We start from the raw sequence: 18,060 nt of genomic DNA on the forward strand, positions 1-18,060 counted from the left end.
CTTTGCACCATTTCTGTGCTGGGGCAAAAGAGATCAAGGGTTCCCGTGAAGGGCTTTTCAAAAACGGAGAGGCAGGTGTGGGGCCCAGTGGACCCTGAACTCTCTTCCGGGAGGGGGGCTTTGGGGGAACAGACCCAGCTGAGCCCGTAAAGATAGCAGTATTATTCCAGAAAGGGGGAGCTGGCCAGGGTCCGGGTTTGGGCACTGCCAGAGAACCCAAAATTTGTTTTTCTGATGTTTTTCAAGATACACACAAACTTTGGGATGCTGGTAAACAGCTGAGCTCTGAGTTGGCTTCTTCTCATTGACCTGGATCAGGCCGCCCCCTGAGCCTGCCTTGCCCCACTGGGTCTATTTGGGGGGGAAGCTGGGAGCCCCGGGTAGTGTCTCAACCACCAACTCTTCTGCACTGAGCATCCAGAAAAATAAATCTTGCACTTGGCCCAGATTTTATGTAAACCTTCAAAGGTGTTTTAGCTGCAGCTTCTCATCTGCCAAATTAAATGCGGGGGGGGGGAGGGGGGCTGCTGGATGTTGGCAGGTGCTTCTCTTGAGATGCCTCGAAGCAGGAGAAAGTTTCCAGCAGCCTTTTCTCTGGAGCTTGCCTGGCTCTGTCTAGGGGGACCCAGGGCAGCTCAGCAGGATTGAGCAGATGTGGGGAGTGGGCTGGAATGGGAAGAAGCAGCCCTCTGTGGGTTCTCCTGCCTCTGGCAAGGACCGGGCACCATTCCCAATTTGAGAGGCAGGCCGTGTCCAGCTTTCCCAGGGGCCAAGGCTTCTCCGTGGGGACCCCAGAGGCAGGGGACAGTTGCCCTCTGCCCATCAACTGGCATCGGAAGGGGTTTCCTTGGATGCTGGCTGTAGGGATTGCCAGCCTTTGCTACTCCTCTGATCTTGGGCCCTTTGGGGCATTGTAGCTGCTGCTTTGCTGCTCGGTCCTGGCTTGATCGTGGCTTGACCCAGCTCCCCAGCCAAGCCCCAGGCTCAGCTGCTGCCCATTGGACATTTATCTCCAGTCTTTCCCCTCCTCTGTCTCCCTGCGTTTCTCCAGAAAGATGGAGCTGTTTGCTGTAAGGCAGTAATGCTATTCATTAGTTTTAGGGGCTCTTCCCTGCCCCCCCCACTTTCCTCCCGGCACAGTTCTATTCCTGTCTTTGTGTGCTGAAAACAGTATAATTTGTTTGGGGGAGAATGTCATATATTGCTTTTTGAAGCCTGAGGTTGGATGGAGCTTTTTAATAATCCTCGTAATAATTCTGATAATGATAATGTTATTTATTAGGTGGAAAATGTTTAGGAAACTTTGAGGAGGGAAAATAAGAGTCAATTTCCTTGTGTCAACCCAGGCTGTATTTATAGCTCCTCTTGACATGATTTTAATTGAAAATTTTCCTTATGTTTTCTCTGGGCTAATTGTGGTTCCCTCCTGCACACCCAGCAGGGCCAGAAATTTGCTCTCCCCCTTCTGGTACTCCGTCCTCTCCTCCTCCCCCTGGAGGGTACGTGGGCTGCTTCTGCAGAGGGCTTAGGAGGGCAGCTTCCTTCTCTTTTAATTGATTGGGGTGATGAGGCTTGGAGAAGTTTGATGAATGCCTGTTTATTAGCTGTCTCTTCCAATTACTCCCTGTGTCTGGCAGATCACTGGAGACCCCTTGGGCCTGGTGGTTGTGTGGAAGAGGACATAGGCCCAGCTGCACTTGGGGACTGGGAGGCTGTCCCTGAGAGGGGGGAACGAGGGGTTGCCCCCCTCCTCTCTGGAAGAAGAATTCGGGAGCCCAGGGAACAAAGAGTGGAAGCCACGGAGGCCAGCTTGTGAACGCAGTGGGGGATTTTCTCTCCCAACCTCCCCCCCCCCAAGCCAAGGAGAGCCTCTGCTGGTCAGAGGCAGCAGCCAGGTTGCCAGCCTTGGATCCAGAAGCTGTTAGCAGCAGCAGTAACCAATTCAGGGAGACTAGTCCCCAGCCAGCTTCTGCATTCACACAGCATACGTGACTCTACTAGCATGGGTTGGTGGTGGTGGCAGCGGCTGGTGGGAAATCTTGTCCTGCATCTTGTGGGAACCGGCTCATTGCCTGAAGGGTTTTCTCCCCCGGATCGTTGGGCTTCCTGGAGGCGATGCCAGCTTGGGTGACTCTGGGGCAGGCAGGAGGCAGCTGAGGGTCCCTGGGGATCCTGTCGAGAGCCAGGCTGCCTCCGTCCGCCTCGCCTCCAAGGCGCATCTTTCCCACTCAGAGCCAGAAAGAGGAAGGGGGGTCTCCCCCCCCTCCTTGTCCATCCTGGTTATGGGCCTGGCTGGCTTCTGCCTCCCGCTTTTTCTTCTTTTTTAGCCGAGAGGTTGGAAAGTGAGACTGATGGAGTCTGACGTCCAGCCAAGGTGTTTTCCGCTCGTTTGGATGTGAAAAGCCCCATCTTGTGGCGCTGAAATAATCAAGGTGGAATATTTGATTGGGCTGGGAAATGAGGTGCTAAATTTGTTGTGAGATTGGTGTCAAAACCAATTGAGGCCTTTGCTCCTGCGGGAAAGACAATGAGAACTGGTGAAGAGGGCTGCCCAGGGGCACCGTCTGGGCAGAGAGAGAGCGGCCGCAGACGCCCAGCTTGCTGGGAGGGGCTTTGGCTTAGGGCTGCCCCACACAACGTGCACGATCCCAGACCCTAGTGGGGCGCTTACTCGAGCCAGGGAGTGCGGGGGAAATGCCAGGGATCTTTTTCTCTGAAAACTGCCCCCAATTCATCCTGGAGAATGCCCTTGAACAGAGATTAGACAACCCCTTTCAAGGTGGTGGTTTTTAGTTTAATGTCTGGAACAGTCATTGTTGTTTGTAAACTGTGATTTAGGGCTCCTCATTCCATGTGAATGCTGCCAGCTTTTCTTCCTTCGCCAGCAGACCTGACAAGGTGGGTGTGCCAACCAGGTCAGCATTTGGAAAGATGAAGGCTGGCTGGGCTCCCCCTGGCTTGTCTTTCTTAACCTCATCAGGGTGGCTTGTGGGGGTCCCCAAACACGGAAGCCTCCCTTGAGCCTTGTGGCTCAAAGCAAGCAAGCTGAGGGGTGGGGGGGAGGCACCAGCTCTGGGGGTCCCTTTGGGGCAGCTACCCTTTTGGAAGGGGAGGGCCGTTCTGGGCAGGACCCAGAGAGAGGGGCACCTCTGTGGGCATCGCTTTCCTATTGCTCACGAGGGCAGCTCACTGGCTCCGCTCTTTTTCTTGGAGGGGGCAGCCTTTCTTTGGGGGTGGGATTCTCCAGGGGTCGCTGCTGGCAGCCTTGAGGGCAGCCGGGAGCCAGGTTTGCAAACAAGGCAGGGAGCGTGCAGGGAACCAGCGGGTTGGAGTAAGGGCACCCCTTGGAGACCCCCATACCCGTCTGCAGAGGGTGCCTGCCAGACAGATGCAGGGAGAGCTGCTTCCCTGGCACACGGCACGGGTAATGGCTCCGACGTGAACTTTGATGTTGCCAAATCTTGATGTCTGGCTGCTTCTGGAGGTTGCCGAGACAATCGCTTGTCTTCTTCTGTGGCTTTTCTGCCTGTCAAAACCCCTCCTCCCCTTCCTCTTTCCTCTTTCCATTCCTCAGACCTAAATTTGTTCCCCGTCAGTTAGTTGGCAGATCTCTGTTCGTCTCATTTGCTGCTTTGAACGCGAGTCGCCTGTCTTGTTTCTACTTTTTCAGGGCTGGAGAAATGCTTTTGGCGGAGTGAGTGGGCTGAAGGGGGGGCAAGGAGGAGCGGGTTTCCAGCCAGCCAGCCATCAAATGTACAGCAGCGCCCCTGGCAGGTTGGGGGGGGGGGCTTTGTAGCAGATGGGCAGCCCCTCGGTGCTGCTTAACCTGGGGGGGGGGAGGCTCAAGGAGGCAAACTGGAGCTGGGGGGGGGGAGCAGTTTGTCCTGTCCCTGGGTGGCTTTCCTCCCCTGCTAGATTCACACACGGCCAAAGGAGGGCATTTCGCAGGACCCTCCCTCTCTTCTCCAAAACGCCCAGGGCAGCCAGCTGTTTTATTTCCACGTTCCTTAGAGGACACAATGCACAGGTTGCTTTTATGGAGGGAGAAAGTGAGTGGCTTGGGGAAAAGGCTTAAAGAGGCGGGGGGAGGAAACCCAGGGAAGAAAAGGCGATAAAACCTCAAAGTCTGAGCAGGGAGATTTAGTTCCTTCTGAAAGCTGTTGGTGGAAATGAAAAGCTTTAATAGAGACCGGAGCGGCTTTAATCAGCCTTCCTGTTGGTAAATTGAGGGATGGGCTTGAGGAAAGCCCCCCTTGCTTGGCTCTAGTGCTCCCTTTAGTCTTCCTTAGCCGGGAGCGGTTGGGCCCCTTCCCTTCCCCTCTCCCCGCCTTGAGCTGAGGGCCAGGAGGGCCCCAGAGGAAGGAAAGAAGGCATCCACCTGCCCCCCAGGTGTTCACCCCAACCGGATGGGGCATTCAACAGTTCGAAGCCCTGTGTGCTCCATATGATTGAAACGCCATTGTCATTGGCTGCCAGCCACCTTCGTCTTGCGAGAGGATGGGAGTTGTAGTCCATTAGCATCTAGAGGTTCAGCCTCCAGCACTAGCTGCTGACCCAGTTTCTGCAGCTCCATCCAGGACTTAGGATCTGCTGGGCATCCCCAAATCTTGGCTTCAGGCAGCTGTGACGACCTCCTCATTTTGTCCTTTCCTGCATCTCAAGAAAAAGCCCCAAGAGACACGTGTCGAGACCCGAAGGGCAGCTGGGACCCGGCACCATGGATCATCCCTCTCCCCAGCACTGTTGGAGAAGACCAGCATTTTAAGCAGCTGTACTCTGGAGAAGGGGGCAAGCTCTGTTTTGAACACAGCCTTCAGTGATTTGGACTGAATTGGCACAGGGGGGGGGCCATAATCCCTACCCCCTCTTTCCCCAAAGGGCCAGAGATTTGGAGAAAGAGGGAAGGGGGGTGGATCCGGGTCCCCTGAAGCAGCATCAACGGAAGAGACCCAGCTGGCTGGGCTAGAAGGCAACTCCAGAATGGGGCGGCCCTCACCCACTTGTTTGCTTTGCTCCTAAGCACGTGGAGATGGTTTTCCCAAAAATTTTATTCCCAGTTTCCAGACTGGGAGGAACGCTGCAGCCTCCAAGTCCAGTCCTGTCTCCCACCAGGCAGGCAGCTGTTTCTCTTGCGCCCCACAGACCCTGCCAGTTTGCCCCTGTTCTGGGGCCAAGTGCCAAGCCAGGCTTTGCGCATCCGGAGGGAGGCATCTCTGCTCTGGGAGAAGAGGGGGTGTGAAGGAAGGGGGCTCTTGGCCCCGCAAATAGTTTCTCTCCATACACAAATTATTTCTTGTGACGTGTGCTGGAATTTTTTTCTTCCTGGCTCAACAATCAATAAGACTGCAGCGCTTTCTCTTATCTGGAGAGAAGTGACAGCAACCTTAAATGAAATCTCTGCAGTGCCTGCTTATCATGACTATCGCCTCCCCCGAGCCCCTCTGGCAGGCATGAGGAAGCCGCTCTGCCTCAATGGGTGTGCACACCTGTGCTCACGCATGCATTGTGGCGAGGGGGAGGCAGAGTCTTGCCAGGATTCAGAAAATAACGCCACCCTGCAATTTTTAAGCGTGTACATCGCAGCAGCCCTGCCAAGTAGACACAGTCGTTCCTATTGTGTATTGTCATTTATAAAAGTGTTACTCAGTTTTCTGAGTTGTTGCTGTTTTTAAATCAGTCAGTACAGACAGGCATGCACCTGCAGTCCTAAAATGCACGGGGACTCACCTTGACTGTGGCTCACAAAGGAGGCTCCTGAGGCTGTTTTGCTTGTTGCCATCCTCAGCCTCTCTCAGGTGGACTGCCACTGTTCATGGCAGTTCTGCAGATCCAATTCCCACGAATTGTTGCAGAAGAACTCAGCCCGCCCTGTTCTCCCCCTCCCCTCAGTCCTCCAGACCCGCTTCATCGAAGAACCAGAGGACCAGACGGTGGTGGCCGGACAGAAGGGCGTGCTGTCCTGTGTGGTGCTGAACTACTCCGGGATCGTGCAGTGGACCAAAGATGGCCTGGCTCTGGGGATGGGACAAGGCCTCAAAGGTGGGATTCTCTTCTCCCGGGGGGGGGGGGCTTTTTATGGCATATCTTCTCTGGAAATTGTCTACCTCCCACCCTTGCTCACCCCCTGCCCGCCACAGGGCATCATCTCTGAAAACACCAGCTCCCCTCAGGGACAGTGCTGGGGGCATCCTCCCCCCTCCCCGCATCAGCTGGCCTCCTTCCAAGGAGCTTCACTCTGGGCAGCCCAACAGTGCCACCTCTCCAGCACAGAGCGCTGAGGACGGAGCCTCCCCCCAATTCGTTTGCCGCCTCTTATTAATTAACGTGGCAGTTTTCCATGATCTTTTATTCTGCGGACGTCTGCCTAGCCTGTTTTCATTCCTCACAAGTGATCATCCACCGTTTAAGACACTCGAATTTTACAGCAAGGTGACCCAACTCCATGCAGGAGAAAAGGCTGCTTTGGGAGCCAGTTGCGCTCCTTGCCCTGTGTTTCATAGGGTGGGGCAATTTGCTGTGTGGGGCCATTGACCCCCCCATCTCACAGCCACTGGGAATGGCACTACACTTCCCTCACTTGATTGGGGAGGTCAAGCCTCTCCTTGCAGACCCTCTAAGGACAAAGTTTACCTTCTGCCATTGACTGATGAGGCCTGGGCTACGTTCAGGTGTGGCTTTGCAGGCAGGGCAGGCCAAGCAGGAGGGGGGGTGATGCTGGCTGGGCACCCAGCCCTGCTCACCTGCCTTTCTCTCCTCAGCCTGGCCACGCTACCGGATCATCGGGGCGACGGATTCCGGCCAGTTCAATCTGGAGATCACTGATGCAGCTCTCTCCGATGATGCCTTATATGAATGCCAGGCCACAGAGGCTGCCCTGCGATCACGGCGTGCCAAGCTAACAGTCCTCAGTGAGTGGGGGAGTTTCCCTCTTGGAAAAACATGGCTGGAGCCCCAGAAATTTGGAACCCCCTCCCCTCCTGCTGCCTCCCTGTCCCATGTTCTCAAGTTGCGCCCCCCTATCCTTTGCGAATAGCTATTCGTGGCCAGGGACACTCCCAGTGGCTCCGGGTGCTGACTGTTTTCTTTTCCAGACACTTCAGTGCTTTCTAAACAGAGTGAGGAATGGGGTTGCCTGTTATCTCCCTACTTTTCCCATTGGGGATGGGATGATGTGCCCAAGTGTTGGGTCCCCAAACCAGCCGGGCTTCTATTCAGGATCCTGACCTGTGGCTGGCTCTGTCTGCTTCCCTTGCAGTTCCTCCTGAAGACCCGGTGATTGATGGGGCCCCCGAGATCTTGCTCCGTGCGGGCACACCACACAACCTCACCTGCCGGGCACAAAATGCCAAGCCCGCGGCCACAATCATCTGGTTCCGCGATGGGTTGCCACAGTCCGAAGCTGCTACTGCCACGGTACACTGGGCGACGTTGGTGGGAGGGCTGCTCGGGGTCTGCAGGTACCATGAGGAAACCGACTCCCAGACACCATGAGAGGCCAAGATCTGCCATGGAATCCCAGCCTGCCCAACTCGCTGCCCCTTGGCCATATCAGACTGCAGCTCCCCTAATTCCCAGCATCTCTTGAGTGTTCAGAGGCGTTGCAGATTTCAGCCTCTGTGCCTGGAGTGCCTTGTGCGAAGGGCGAATCCTGCTCAGCTGCAAGTAGTTTCTCTCCACCTCCTCTTTCCTCCTGGGAGTGCTTCCCTCCTCCCTCCCCAATTCTTAAATTCTTAATTCATTTCTCTCCACCAAAATCCAGAATTACCATCGCACTGGCAACCTCCTCGCTCTGGCGAGGCTGTTTTTTACTCATTAATCCCCAAGCAGTTTATGGTGCATTGACATTAATTTGGGCAACCTCGCTGGGTATTTAACAGGCATGGCTGGAACGTTTTGGTTCCAGGCTAATTTGATTGGTGCAATTACCCCCAGATTTGGGGCAGGGCACATTGAGGGTTGCTGCCATCAGAGCAGGTTTCTCTGCTGGGAATCTTTCTAACAAAAGGCTGTGTTGCTGCTTCAGTTCTGGTAACCTGTGCAGAAGCCTCCCTTGGGGTCCTTTGTGTGGGGGGGAGGGGAGGCACCTTGTTCACTGGAGTACAATGCCCAGCCAGCATCCTGAGTGCAGGGAGGGTCAGCCATGCTTTTCTAACGAGAAGAGAGTTGCGGTCTCAGTTCTGACGGCTCCCCGGCTCACCTTGGCCATGTCCCCAGACTTTCAGCTTCTGTTGCCTCTCCAGGAAGTCTTAATGGATGGGAAGAGAGAGACCACCATTAGCCAACTGCTCATCACGCCCACCGACCTGGACATTGGGCGAGTCTATGTGTGCCGTTGCAGCAACGATGCCATCCCTGCAGGCACGGAGGCCTCCATCAAGCTCAACGTTCACCGTAAGGAGCGACACTTTGGGTCATCAGGGGACCCCAATCTTTTTGTTCAGAAGTGGGGGGCATGGCTGATTTGCTGGCCATGGCTTAGGTCTGGGAAAAATTGGAAGAGAAGAGATGGCAAAGTGTCCTTGCTGGAGCTGGTTAATATTTTGGTTTCTGAATTCACCCTGGCTGGGACAATGACCAGCTGGTGTGTGACAGCTTAGTTGTTAGACCTCTTGGCAAAAGAGGATGCCAACAGCATTGGCATGTAGGGTGCAGAGGAGGAGCTTGATGGGGGTCAAGAAATCTGGGGGTGCTGCTCCCAACTGGTAGTCAGGTCAAAGAAAAGAAGTAGCCATCGGCTACATGGCTGTTAACCGTTCCTTCTGCATGGCAGATCCTCCAACGGTGACGCTGTCCATTCAGCCACAGACGGTGCAGGAAGGAGAAAGAGTCACCTTCACCTGCTTGGCCAACGCCAATCCAGAAATCAAAGGCTACAGGTGAGCTAGGCACTGACCAGATGGGAATGATGGACCTCTGGACCCTCACCTGCTCTTGCATGGAGGTTCCTCTGACTCCCCCCCCCCAATGCTTGACCTGATGGGATAGCTCTTCTCCCATCCCGCCAGGTGGGCCAAAGGTGGAACGATTATTGAGGACGCCAAGGAGAGCAAATACGAGACGCAGGTGGATTACACCTTCTTCACAGAGCCTGTCTCTTGCGAAGTGCGCAACGACGTGGGCAGCACCAACGTCAGCACCCTGGTGGACGTCCATTGTGAGTGGGGGGATAGCTGCCAAGGCTGAGACGGGAGAAGGAAAGCCACGCCTCCTGCCTGCACTTTCAGCCCCAAAGCCTCTGATCGCCACCTGGGGCCCTGGTGTCCCCTTGGGCCCTTGAGGGAAGAGGGGTCACTTTCGTAGCATCTCTTATCCTGCTCTCCTTTGCCAGTTGCTCCTCGCATCGTGGTGGATCCAAAGCCCCTGACCACCGATATTGGCTCAGATGTCACCTTGACCTGTGTGTGGACCGGGAATCCTCCACTGACCCTCACCTGGGCCAAGAAGGAATCCAACATGGTGTGTTCCCTCCTTGCCCTAGTGGACCAGATTGCTGTGTGTGTGTGTGAGTGTGTGTGTGTGTGTCGGCAGCAGCAATCTTTTCTTAGAAGCAGCTCCAGTTTGGGATGGAGGGTTGCACCCATATCTTGACTGGGTTTTCTCAGGAGGAAGGGAGGGAAGGTGCTGCTCCATGATGGACCTGCTCTCTCTCCCCCCACCAAAGGCATCTTGCATCTTTTTTCACCCCCAGATACTTGGCAACAGCAACCAGCTGTACATAAAGTCTGTCACGCAGGAAGACGCAGGGCTGTACGTCTGCAAGGCCATTGTGCCACGGATCGGGGTGGGCGAGCGTGAAGTGGCCCTCATTGTCAATGGTGAGTGAAAGCAGGGACACCCCTCACCAACTGGGCACAGCTGTGGGTGGCAGCTGCTTTGTCTGGGCCTTTCCAGAGGGATGCACCCCAGGGAAGAGGGGAGGCTGCTGACCACTTTAGCTGGCCCTCCTGGGTTTTTGACTGTCTTGGTCTCCTAACACCTTTTCTGTCCTTCCTCCGTGTTTTTCCAGGTCCGCCGATCATCTCCAGCGATTCCATCCAGTATGCTGTGCGGGGTGACCGAGGAAAAGTGGAATGCTTCATTGGGAGCACGCCCCTCCCCGACCGAATCGTGAGTCCTGAGGGCACCGTTAAAGATACTGGCTTGGAGCAGGATGTATTTAGGGATCTGGAAGGAGACCCGCCTGGCTGGCGGATGGATGGATGGATGCCAAGAGCTGTTTCCTCTTCTCCCTCAAAGGCCTGGGGCTGGAAGGAGAACATCTTGGAGATGGGGACCTTGGAGCGCTACACTGTCGAGCGGAGCAACACGGGTGATGGGGTGCTCTCCACCCTCACCATCAACAACGTGATGGAGGTGGATTTCCAGACACGCTACAACTGCACTGCCTGGAATGCCTTCGGTCCGCGGACAGCCATCATTCAGTTGGAGGAGAAAGGTGGGCAATCAGAAGGGGGGAGCTGGCAAGTGCCAGGAAGGCTCTCACTAGCGGCTGCCCTTGTGCCCCAGGGAAGACCAGGAGTGGGGGGGGGGAGTGGGGGTTGAGTGTGCAAGTTCAGCAGTCCTCTGCCCATTCTGATTCCAGGTAACCTCCTGCCTTTTGATGGTGCTGCTGGGTTTGGAGGCTGCTGCCAATTCTGAGAGCCAGGAGGTTCCTCTTGGTTTCTCTCTAATGGGGCTGGTGCTGCCTCTCTTTGCTTGCTGTTCCCCCGCCCTCCCCCCGCAAGGAGATGGCGTGGCTTTGTCTCAGACGTAAAAGGACAAAGTCAATGTGTAAAAGCTTAATTGATCCCTGGAAAGAGCCTTATTTTCCCATTGCTTCCCACTCCCCCTTTTGCAGAGGTTCTGCCAGTGGGCATAATTGCTGGTGCCACCATTGGAGCTGGTATTTTGCTCATCTTCTGCTTCATCGCGCTGGGCTGTTTCCTATACCGACGTCGCAAAGGGAGTGAGTGTCTGGTGTGCATGGGTTAATCGGGGCATGATCTGCTTTACAGAGGGCCAACTGGTATTTATTTAGCAGCATACTGCTCCTAGCTGGGGAAGCTCCATTTACTTATTTGACCAAAACTCGGCTTCTATGCCCCTTTGTTTCTTACATTGCCTTTTCAAGCCGAGCCCAGGGAGGATTATCTGCTTCCTAAGCTCTTAAGTGGCCCTTTCCGGGGCACATCAGATGAGACCTTGGACTTTTTATTCCCCTAGGGAAATTGGTTGGGTGCTCTTCCGGTTGCCTGGCAGAAGAACTATATCTTGAGGGAAGCGTAGCTAAGCACTGGTGGCTCAGCCTGAGAAATCTCTGGGGTTCTCCTTCTGCCAGGAATCAAAAATGCCCTGAATTTTCTCTCTTGCCCAGGCCGAAAAGACGTGACCCTGCGTAAGCTGGACATCAAGGTGGAGACGGTGAACCGGGAACCCCTGACGCTGCACACGGACCGCGAGGAGGACACGGCCAGCGTCTCCACCGCACCGCGGGTTATGAAGGCCATTTACTCGGTGAGGGGACCTCCACACCTGGCTCCTTCATCCAAAAAGCCTGAGGGAGGACCTGCCCACTGCCACTCCTCATTTAACTCAACTACTGGCTGGGTCAGAAGGCATGCAAGTCATGTTTTCTCTTTTGACATGATGCTCAGACTGAGGAGGCAGTGGGAGTGTTTGTGGCTGGGAATGTGTTTGTTGAGGGTTATGGGTGAGCTGTGGGAGGCGGTGAGAAGGGTCAGAGCTGGGAAACCCACTCGTCACAGAGAGAGATCAATGGAGCAAAGAGCCATGGTGAGCCTGACAGGGTGATGGCCTAAGACAAACTCCCTGGGAAACTGCTAGGCCGTAGGATTTCCTCAGGATGCCCACAAGAGAGGAATAGGGACAGAACTTTGGATGTTGCAAAGTACGACAACCAGATTGCCTGGCTGAAATTTGGGGTCTTTTCCTGCCCCCCCCCCCTGCCTCCTACAGCCCTTCAAGGATGACGTGGACCTGAAGCAGGACTTGCGTTGTGACACGGTGGACACGCGGGAAGAATATGAGCTGAAGGTGAGAGGGAGGTTGCTGGCCCCAGCTGGAGAGCCTTTAGCAGCCCCTGCCTCTCTCTGTCTGGCTGGGGCTGCTAAAAGACCAGAGGGAGCTTGGTGCTCTGCCATGGGGCAGCCCAGGAGTGAGGGGCTGTAGTCCATTGCCTGGAAGAGTTTGGGTCTTTCCTTTCAGCTCCCAGGACCCTTGTTGCTATGAAGCACAGGAGCTCCACTGAAGGGGTCACCTCAGAGCCCCCTCCAGCCAGTGACATTTACAGCAGCACCCAAATGCTTGGGGGGGGGGCTCCCTCTGTCAGGCAGAGCTTTACTTCTGGAGGGCTTTTCCTTTCCACTTTTCATTCTTTGTATTCAGTAGTGATTGTGAAGCTGCCTTGTGAACAGCTGCTGTATTTCTCTCCCTGTTGGTCCTCCAGGATCCTACCAATGGCTACTATAATGTTCGTGCCCACGAGGACAGGCCGTCTTCCCGCACAGTGCTCTACACAGACTACCGCGCCCCTGGCCCGTCTCGCTACGATGGGCGGCCGTCTTCACGCCTCTCCCATTCCAGTGGCTATGCTCAGCTCAGCAGCTATGGCCGCGGCCCTGCCTCTGACTACAGTGGAGACCCAGTCCCGGGGCCCACACCGGGCACGGCCACTGCTGACACGGCCAGCCAGCTGTCGTACGAAAACTATGGGGGTCATTCGGGCTTTCCCCCAAGTGCCAGCTATGCCACCTACCGCCTAGGCTACAGCCAGCCTCCACCGCCCACCCTGGACCGGGCAACCTATGATACATACGACCCCCTGGGAAAGTACACCGCATCAACCCGCTTTTCGTACACCTCCTCAGACTACGGGCAGCGTTTCCAGCAGCGCATGCAGACTCACGTCTGAAGTGGGTGTTGCATCCTGATGGGTGCAGGTACCTCATGACTGCCCCCTGATATTCAGGGGGCTCTTTCCCTCTCCTCCTCCCCAGCCTCTTTCCAGGCTGGACTTGTGGACAATGCAGAGCATGGCACCTGCTGCCCGGTTGAGGATAATGCGGTGGCCGCCGATCCAGCTGCTCTTCTGCAGTTTCTTCCTTGCTGCTTTAACTCTCTGACGGTTCTTTTATGAGGGTCCAGATTCTGCAGACACCCCATCCTCAAGGGCTCCCCCTTTCCTCTTTGTAAAAGACAGATAAGTGGGGAGGGCAATGGAGCCCCCACAGAGCAGTAATTATCTCTATCCTGCCTCTGTTGAAACTTATTCTCCATCTTACATGCAGAAGAGGCATCCATTGGCAGCCCCAGGCAAAAGCAGCGGGCAGCCTTCCATTCATGGGATTAACAGGAGGTCAGCCCAGTTCGGTACAGTGAGGCCTAGTGGTTGGAGGTAGCCACCAAATAGGGGGGCATCCGTTGAGTTTCAGCCCTGGTTTTTTGGAGAAGCCAGGGTCAGGCCAGCCTTGGGTGCAACAGCTGCCTCCTTAAAGCCCCTCTTAAGAGAACTGGTTTGCACTTGGGTGACGCTGTCTGGGAACGATCAAAACTGAAGTCTGCATCCCTTCCGGACCCCCGATGGAGTGAAAGTCTTGCCCACCTTGGCCACAGCTGTGCATTGTGCAAATTTTGGTACGAAATGGACTCCTTGGGGGCGATTCCTCCCCCCTTTCTCTTTCAGGAAAGTGTCCATAAAACCTGCATCCTGTGGGTCCTGGACAGGGCAGTTATGGGGGGGGAGGATGGGACTGCTCTCAGGTGCCCCCCCACCCACTCACAAGAGCGGACCTGCCTGCCAGCCAGGAGGGCCTTTGCAAGATGTGGCACTGTGGGTCCCTCCCCCAAGCCTTCTGCCACGGTAGCCAGTAGCCATCGTGGAGGAAGCCTCTTCTGCACCCTCCACCCACCCTCTTGCTTGAACCCCCTCCTCTGGGGCAGCCTGGTTGCAGCCTGCTGGAGACTGGCCTTTGGCCTCCATTCTCCCACATGGCCACCTCCTTACAGGCCTGTCCCATCCCCCGCAGGAGGGCTCATGGCTTCTTTCTGTCTCCAGCCTGGACCCCCAGCTGTTGCAGAAGGCTGACGAAAGCATGCTGTGGGTCATTGTGTGTCTGTGCAGACAATTCACTCCAACCCCTATTATCCTGTCCTCCTTGTTAGGGGGTGACTGCAAGCCCTTCGGTCTCCTGTGCCTTAAAACTCTTGCTCTGGTGCACCCACTAGGAAGGCAAAGCAAGTCGTGGGGGGGAGCTCCTTGGCACAGTTCATATCTCAGGTGTATAGCAGGACACATAACTGGGAATCCACCTTCTTCCCCCCCCCCAAACCAATGGTACCCAAGTCCTTTGCATGCTGCTTCTTCTGGTAGGTACTCTGGAGCCCTCTGCACTTGCCTGGGAACAGCTCTCTGAAGAAGTGCATTGAGACAGCGCCCTCTTCTGGCTGGTTCTGGGAAGTGTCTCTTTCTGCAGCTGAATGGATGTTGGTGCTATTTGGGGTCCCGCTTTATCAGTCCCCTGCTGCCCCAGTGCAATGGGGCTGGAAAATCCAGGAAGGGCCTCCATTGGATCTAAGGGCACTTTCCAAGGGGTGTTTCCAGTGCTCCTTTCTAAGATTGTCAGGGTGCCCATTTTAGAGGTACCTTCTGCTCGGTTCTCCTCGGGGAACAAGAGAAGTGAGTTTGGTGGTTCAGGGTGCAAAATCTTCCAGAATTGCTACTCATGTTGCACTTCTCCCATCTTTCCTGGAGAGGGCGAGGGAGCTGCAGATCAGTCTCACGTTGCAAGTTGCAGGGAAGTTGCTGTGTGCCGAGTTGGGCAGCAGACCCACCCGCCCCACCTCCCTTTTTTGCCAGAGGTGCCAGGAATAGAGCTCCTGCAGCATCTGCCCTCTGCTCACCAGGAAGTGGAGAAATGGGGGAGTTGAAGAGAGGGGACAGGGCTCTGCGCCAAAAGCAACAAAGTCCACCAATTCTAAGCCCGTGGCTGCATTCACACAACCTGCCATGCGCATAGCCTCATTCCTGAATGAGCCCATTTCCAGTTTGAAAGGCCCAACAGCCTGGGTTCATACAACTTGCTTGGCTGCAAGCAAATCAGCATTAACATTGGCCAAGTTTGTCATGTATGAATGCAATTGCTGGATCCTCAACAGTCATGTGAACGCAGGCAGTCTCAGCCACCAATCAAAAGGAGAAACTGCCTCCCTCCCTACTTTCCCCCCCCCCCTTCATGGACATCCAGAATTTGAGCAATAACTAATTACAGCTCCAAAACGCACGTTGCGATCAGAGCCCTGGGCCCCTCCGGCTCTTTGGGCGCCAGGTGAGGGCGTGGGGGAGAGGGCACCTCCAGCGTGTTTTTTTTCTTTTCTTTCCCAGAGACACACATTCGTGATTGTCCGATAACTTCCTTCCCTCACCTCATTTTTTTTAAAAAAAATGTTCCTTTTCTCATTCTTAAAAAATATGTACTATATTTTTAATCTCAAACACAATATATTATATATAAATATATATTTAATTTTTATATATATAAAGATAAACGATTAAAAAATGGGACATGTCCTCCTCTCTTTTGGTACGAACTGTGTGGTACAAAGTTTGAGGTGGCTGAGAGCAGCCAATCCAGCATCTGCCAGAGAAGGACAGCATGTTACCCAGAATGCAGGAGGAACAGTGTGTGTGTATGTGTGTGTGTGAGAGAGAGAGAGAGATCTGAATGCAGGAGGAACTTGGGGGGAGGCTTTGATCTAGATAGCATGGATCAACAAAACTTTGCAAAATGGTTCAAGGTGCTGCTTTTTTTTTTTAGCGCCCCCCATTAAATCACCTTCACACTACCTTCGATTTCCTCTGCTTTTAGGAGGAGGGGGAGGTGATTCCAGCTCTCTCTTCATTTGGTGGGGGGAGGCAAGAAGGGCCCCTGCATGCCCCCCTTTTAAGACTCAGGAATAGCAACTCCTTGGCAGGGGGTGGGGGCAAGGGGAGGTTTTGGGACGGGGTCTTGAAAATGTCTCCTGCGTTTCTGCTGCTTCTCCTTCCACTCTGGACCAGCTGGCCAGAGCTGAGGAGCATGGAGAGGCTGAAGGGCCAAAATGGAGGAAACTGAGCTGCCCTTTTGTCACCTTGCTGTTTTTGTGAGAATAGGAGAGGGAAGAGAAGCTACCAAACAGTGGTCCCGCTGTGATTTACGGCTTGGCGAGGCTGATAATCAGCAATATTGTAACTGCTGCAGGTTGGATAGAGGCTAATCTTGCTCTCTTCACGCTGGTGGCAGTGATGATAAAGTGTAATTTGATTTCCTTTCCCATAAAGCAGCTAAACATACCCCTGGGAGCCTCTGGGGAGTTGGGCCTCGCTTGGCACCGGGCTTCCTCTAAGCAGCCTTCCTTGATGTTGCAGCTCACCAAGCACGGCAGCTTCCTGGCACCCGCCTGGCCTCACCTGGCACCAGCCCACAAGCCTTGGCCCAGCGCAGGCAGGCACAGTCCTCTGCCGCTCTCCTGAAAATGGCTGCAGGACATTCCCCGTTGTTCATATTTTGACTTGTGATTTAACCTGCAAAATGTGGGTGAGGAGCCTAATCTGAATATTAAGGAAGTGACCATTACTGTAGTTGCTATTATAATATAGTGTAGAAGCCCCCCTCCCCCCTCATTCACAGCTGCCATCTGCAACCCCGTCCTTCCCTTCGGGCCAAAGGGAGTCTGGCCCTCCACGTGCACCAGAGCATTTGGCTAGAAGTCACAGAAGTCAGCAAAAGGTGCGCTTTCCTCTCTCCTGCCTCGACTGCTTTCATTCCTTCACTCTGCTCTATTGTTGGAGCAGCTGGGGAGGAAGAGCAGAGTCGCTGCCCTTATTTTGGGAGAGCAAGACATGTGGATGTTGAAAGAAACACCCATGGGGCGGGGGGAAGCACAAGGAGGACCAAGGAATCTGCCCAAAGCATGGAAGGAAGGAAACTGTTCTTGAGCTTTGTGATGGAGCCAGTTTAGGGGGAAGCCAGGCCCCCTCTGCACAAACGGCACACCTGCCCTTCTGGAGCTCGTCTTGAAATGCTTCTCGGATGCTGTACGTTTCTCTACCTCCATAGAACGGAGCCTCGGGAGCCTTTTCTGGCATTCCCGGCTGGGACAACGTCTGTGGCCGTGTTTAGAGGTGCCTGTCAGCCATCCCTGCGGATCTCTGATGTACGGTGCAAATTTGTTTCCTCTTTCCTTTTTATATTTTCCTATTGTGAGCAAATAGGCACTTTTATTTGCTGAGCATGGCTTTTGCTGATCAGAACAATTTTTTTTAAGCAAAAGGAATAGCCTTTTTCTCACAAACCTCAATGTCACCTATTTTTGGAGCGTGAAGCACCAGCGCTGAGGGATAGCAGTTTAATTAAATCACAGGACAGCTCACATCAAGAGCTTGCCTGAACATCTAAGGCCATTAAATGCCTCTCTCCGCCCCTCCCCATGTTACAAAGAAGATTATCAAATGAATGTTTTCTTTTCTGCAACATCCGTAGATTATCACTGCATAATTCTGAATCTGCATTAAGGCAACACCTTTATTAGCTCAAGCCAGAGATGCCAAATCTGTGCTGGCCTCGGTGTCTGCCTCTCCCCGGGTGCCTGGGCTCCTCCATTGCCACCCGGATGGGGCGAAGCGGTTCTGCAGACCGTCAAATGGGGCCAAGGAGCCACACCAAGGGAGAAGCCGCTCTCTTGCTCTGCAGCAGTCCAGCCCTGAGCAATCCAACACCTTGAATTCTTTCTTTCCCGTTTTTCCTTGTTTTCAGTTTTGTTTGCCTGGTTTCTGCTACATAGTTTTGTGATAGAGTTTAAATGAAGTGAAACGTCCTGGTAGTAACTGCAATGATTACTTTTTGTAAACATGTTTGACCTTGTTGTCATGTGTGCTACAATAGTTTAAACACTGAATTATTTGAAGAAATGACCCTCAAAAGGTGCCTTCAGCACCTCTTCCCTTACTTCCTGCACGAGGGCCCAGGGACTGTCTGTGGTTGTCCGAAAGCAGATAGAGTGGGGAGGGGCTCAGGGTGGCGTAAG

General features: G+C 54.2%; 1 protein-coding gene across 2 annotated transcripts in view; it reads left to right on the forward strand.

Annotated features, from left to right (window-relative positions):
• KIRREL1 (kirre like nephrin family adhesion molecule 1) overlaps positions 1–15,557 on the forward strand; it is a 28,678-nt gene extending 13,121 nt beyond the window's left edge. The window contains exons 2-15 of one of the 2 annotated variants that reach the window (XM_039318522.1): positions 5,890–6,039; positions 6,759–6,908; positions 7,256–7,413; positions 8,241–8,391; positions 8,771–8,876; positions 9,006–9,154; positions 9,329–9,456; positions 9,689–9,815; positions 10,007–10,107; positions 10,237–10,435; positions 10,838–10,945; positions 11,354–11,493; positions 11,956–12,033; positions 12,446–15,557. In XM_039318522.1, coding sequence (XP_039174456.1) covers positions 5,890–6,039; positions 6,759–6,908; positions 7,256–7,413; positions 8,241–8,391; positions 8,771–8,876; positions 9,006–9,154; positions 9,329–9,456; positions 9,689–9,815; positions 10,007–10,107; positions 10,237–10,435; positions 10,838–10,945; positions 11,354–11,493; positions 11,956–12,033; positions 12,446–12,910 — 2,210 coding nt within the window. In that variant the 3' untranslated portion in view covers positions 12,911–15,557. The remainder of the gene's footprint in view (positions 1–5,889; positions 6,040–6,758; positions 6,909–7,255; positions 7,414–8,240; positions 8,392–8,770; positions 8,877–9,005; positions 9,155–9,328; positions 9,457–9,688; positions 9,816–10,006; positions 10,108–10,236; positions 10,436–10,837; positions 10,946–11,353; positions 11,494–11,955; positions 12,034–12,445) is intronic. The other variant, XM_039318523.1, reaches the window with a different exon arrangement.
• Positions 15,558–18,060: the final 2,503 nt, after the last annotated feature.

Source organism: Crotalus tigris, unplaced genomic scaffold (genome assembly GCF_016545835.1).
Source record: "Crotalus tigris isolate CLP2741 ecotype Arizona unplaced genomic scaffold, ASM1654583v1 scf7180000021444.432893, whole genome shotgun sequence".
NCBI lineage: Eukaryota > Metazoa > Chordata > Lepidosauria > Squamata > Viperidae > Crotalus > Crotalus tigris.